This window comes from Myotis brandtii, unplaced genomic scaffold (assembly GCF_000412655.1).
Source record: "Myotis brandtii unplaced genomic scaffold, ASM41265v1 scaffold134, whole genome shotgun sequence".
NCBI classification, from domain to species: domain Eukaryota; kingdom Metazoa; phylum Chordata; class Mammalia; order Chiroptera; family Vespertilionidae; genus Myotis; species Myotis brandtii.
The window spans coordinates 2,664,627-2,668,678 of record NW_005354756.1 but is presented as its reverse complement, the minus strand read 5'-3'; the positions used below and the strand labels follow the sequence as shown (position 1 = coordinate 2,668,678).

The following is a 4,052-nucleotide window of genomic DNA, read 5'->3' as shown; positions in this document are numbered from 1 at the left end:
TGTGTGAGGCTGGAGGCCTGTGACCTGTACCCGCTGTGCACTGTGACCTGGGGCAGATCGCTGCCTTTTCATGAAACAAGGGGGCCTGGACCGATGACGCTGCTGAGCCCTTCCCGCCCGGACCTCCCTCTGTGCTCTCAGGTGTTGAGAGTTTGCGAGCTGATTCCTGATCTGGGGCCCTGCGAGAGCACATTTTCAGCAGAGGTTCTGCCCCCATTCCCGACCCAGCTTTCCAGCTGGAGGCTTCCTTTCCCACCCTCCCCTTCCCCGCCATCCCTCCCTGCCCAGCCCTGCATCCCCGGGCGGGTACCAGAGCTCCACTGCTGAGCAGGATCATGAAGATGATGAAGGTCTCGAACCAGCTGTGCTCCACGATGTGGTAGCAGGTCTTGCGCAGTCGCCACCAGACCTTCCCTGGGGCCTGCGTGGTGTCCACCGTGCAGCAGGGACAGCGCCGGACACAGCCTGTGGGGGAGGGAGAGGGGTCAGGGCCAGGTCAGGGGCTGTGGATGCCCATGTCCGATGGCAGAAAGTTTGGTGGTTGAAGGAATGACCGGGAGACAGAGATTACCATGGGGGGTGACGAGCAGGGCTCCATGGTGGGTGGGGCCATGGGGGGCAGGGAGGGCTGTAGGTGCTGTCTGCTTCGCCCACACTCGGCAGGCACCCTGTGCAAAGGCCACATGGACCAGGCACCCAGGGAGTGGAGGAAGGGCCCGGCTGGGGCTGGGTGGGCTCCATCTTGTCCTCTGCTCATCTGGGAAACCCTCCCCCTGCCAGAATGTTCCAGAACTCCCTGGGCTGCTCTGTCCTTGGGCCTGCTCCATGTTTGCAATTTCTGAGCCTTGGGAAGGACGGGCCCTTCACTGGCAGCCCCAAAGGATGTGCCACGTGGAGGACAATCCCTCATTGTATCCCCAGCTGCCCTCCAAACACACCACCAATTCACTATAAAAGCTGCAGATGCCGGTCACCGTGCCAAGGCCTGAGGGGGCAGCGGTGAATGAGACCCAGGCCCTGCCGCTGTGGGAGCGGACAGTCATGCTACCACCCCACAGATGCAGAGGCACCAGTCCCTGTGCAGCTGACCCACAGCTGCCCAGTCCAGCAGACTGCTGGCAGACTCGCCATGACTCACGTCATGATGGAGGAGCCCCCAGGGCCCTGATGAATGGGGGAGGGAGGGGAGCCAGCCGGACAAGCGTGGGGTGTAATATGGACCCAGCATCCAAGAGCTGCTGGTCCTCCCTGCCCCTCCAGGCAGGGCTGAGGCTGGGGCAAAGGGCCACCCAGGGAAGGACCTTCGGTGAAGCAGTCCTCCGGGTCCTTGACATCCTCGCCGAGGTCAGGGGTCTGCTCCAGGAGGTCAGCGGTGATGGTCATGTCTGCTGTGCTCCCCTCGGAGTAGCTGTCCTCGTGGGTCTGTGGGCAGGAGCGAGGGGAGGGTGGGCGAGGACATGAGTGTGGGCCATGTAGCAGCCTCCAGCCCTGAGCCTGGGGAGTCTGGGGCTCCCGGAGGGGAGGTACCCCCACTATTATCCATTAATCTCCCGGGGAACCTGAGCCCGGGATGAAGGAGAACTGGCCCCAGAGGTCACCTAGGGCCAGTCAGGGCTGAGCAGAGGCTGGACCTCGGGCTTCTGGGTCTGTGGTTCTGGTCGGCTGGGGTCTAGGGCAGGGGTGTGGGGGAAATATGGGGCTAAAGCATCAGTCCAGCTGGGAACAAAACAGACATCGGGTGGCAACACAGAAACATACTGGCACAGGGGCACACGGCACAGAGGGGTAGCTCAGCACACGCAGAGGAAACAGGCATGCCACACCCAGAACAGAGTCGGAACCAGCATCCTGGCACACGTAAGCACCAGGCCAGACATGCAGAGAACAGGCCGGCAACCCACCCCTGCGTCCCCCCAATTCGTGTGGGTGCTGGCGTGAGGCGCGGAGTCTGCAGTAAGAGCGGGAAGGGGCTGGGCCGTTCCCGGCCTGGCACGCAGGGCTCTGCTGCCTCGACCGCACGTAACCTGATTACAGAGAGGGGTGCGCACGCGGTGTGCCCTGTGCGTGCCTGCGTGTGTCACCTGTGAGTGCTGGCTGTGGGGGCCGTGGCGCTCTGCCAGGTTCCCCTCCTTCAGGCCAGTGCACCCATCCCAGCCCCTGTGAACACTGGCTGCGGCCTGTCTCCACCTCCAGAAAACTGTCTTTAGCCTGGGAGCTGCCATCTCTGGAAATTGCTCGGGGTTGCCATGAAAGCCAGCGTGAGGGACTGATATGGAGGGAACCGAGCTGAGGCCAGAATCCAGCGACCACGCCCCACCGCGCCTCCACCTCATCCTACGTCTCTTCCTGTGGGTGTCCCTGGAGAGCGCTCCCTCCATAGGTCCTTGGGGCTGGAAGCCTGCGGCAGGCTCTGCCTCCAGGAGCCCACCCTACGGACAGGAGGCCGGGCAGGGCTTGTGGGAAGGAAGGGAGCCTTCACTGGCTTCATGTCACATCCACATCCTCAGCTCAGTGGCCGCCTCGTTGCGCAGGCTCGGGCCCCACGCAGAGATGTGCCGGTCTGAGATCTGGCGCCCCTGCTCCTCCCACTGCCTTCCCTTCTCTTCCTTCCGGGACGAACTCCACTGGTGTCTCCAAGTCCTCAGCCTCAGCATTCAGCTTTAACATTTAGACTGCGATGGGGAAGTGCTGGTGGGAACGGAGAGCGCCCTCCGCTGGGCAGGGTGGAGCCATGCCCCAGGGCGAGGCGCTGCCTTCGTGGTCCCCGCTGCCAGGAGGGTCATTCCTTTCTTCCCAGCTCTGCTTTGGACACTGAGCTGGGACAGGCCCAGCCGGAGGTCTTCACCCTGCTCTTCCTTGCACCCACGGGAGCTGCCCCCAGGATGCGGGCTTGTCACCAGGGAGGCCGAGTTCTCAAGATCCAGTGAGGTGATGGGGTCCTTCTCCCAGGAAAGCCCCTGCCCACCCACCCTCCCCTTTATGGGGTCCAATATGACCTAATTTGGAGAGAGAGGAAGAAGCCACCAAACCCGTTCCAAGGCCAACAGTCCAGTAGAAAGCCCTACTCTCCATGACTTTCGGTCCCTCCGTGTCTTCCTGTTCCCAGGTGCTGCTGTTAGGGTGATGGCTCCACCAGGCCCTCTCGCTCCCAAACTGGCCTTGATGACAGAGCTTCCCATAGGCCCTGCCCATGCCATGGACAAGGCAAAGGAGAAATGTCCCCTTGGAGCAGGTCTCAACTGCTGGCCTGAGGGTCTCGAAACACGTGACCTCCACCTTCCATGGTGTCTGGCATGAGTTGGGGTGGGGGTGGTTGTTAGCAGGGCCACGGTCTGCTAGCGCAGGGGCCGCACACACAGATGGGTACGGGGGGCCAGGCAGGTCATTAAAGGGAGTCAGGCCGGTGGGCTCTGAAGCGAACCAGAGCGCCACTCCGGGCGCAGCGGCCACTTGCCTCCAGCAGGGCGGCTCTTCCAACTATTTTTCAAGAGAAGCCAGAAATGCAGATTTTTTTACATAAAAGCTCCCAGGTTTTAAATGCTGGCGGCCAATTCAGATTAAAACCCTTTTTGTGGTCAGAACAAAACCCTCTAGTAGGCCTCCCATTTGCGGCCTCTGCTTTAGCCCCGTGAGAAGCAGCTGGTGGCCGATGCACCAAGAAGCCAGGCACTTGTTTTCAGAGCTCCCGGAAGTCCCCTGGCAGGGGTGCGGGGTGGTGGGGTGGTGGTGGGGCCTTCACAGGACACATGGTTGCCAAATGGGACTGAAGCACAGGGACCGAGTGAGGAGGGGTGAACACACGGAGGTTTGGGGTTAGTCCTGCAGCGCAGTCCTGGGAGGGCAGCTTCTAGAATTTCCCCGTGGCTCCGGGCCCCACGCCATCCCACCCTCCCCTGTGTGGACGGGGCTGCCCGGGGTCCCCTCTGCAGATGGTCTCCCATCCAGCCCGTGACGGCTGCTGTGGGTCCCACCAGCCCATGCAGGCTCCAGCCCGAGAGGCAGCACCCCGCTGGCTTCAGGGGCACAGGTGTGCGTTACCTCACTGCACCCTA

General features: G+C 62.3%; 1 protein-coding gene across 1 annotated transcript in view; it reads right to left on the bottom strand.

Annotated features, from left to right (window-relative positions):
* Window positions 1-4,052, bottom strand: part of SCN5A (sodium channel, voltage gated, type V alpha subunit) — an 87,720-nt gene that overhangs the window by 31,264 nt on the left and 52,404 nt on the right. Inside the window, 3 exon segments of the mRNA XM_014534938.1 lie at window positions 311-465; window positions 1,302-1,422; window positions 4,039-4,049. Of these exon segments, the coding sequence (XP_014390424.1) occupies window positions 311-465; window positions 1,302-1,422; window positions 4,039-4,049 (287 nt within the window).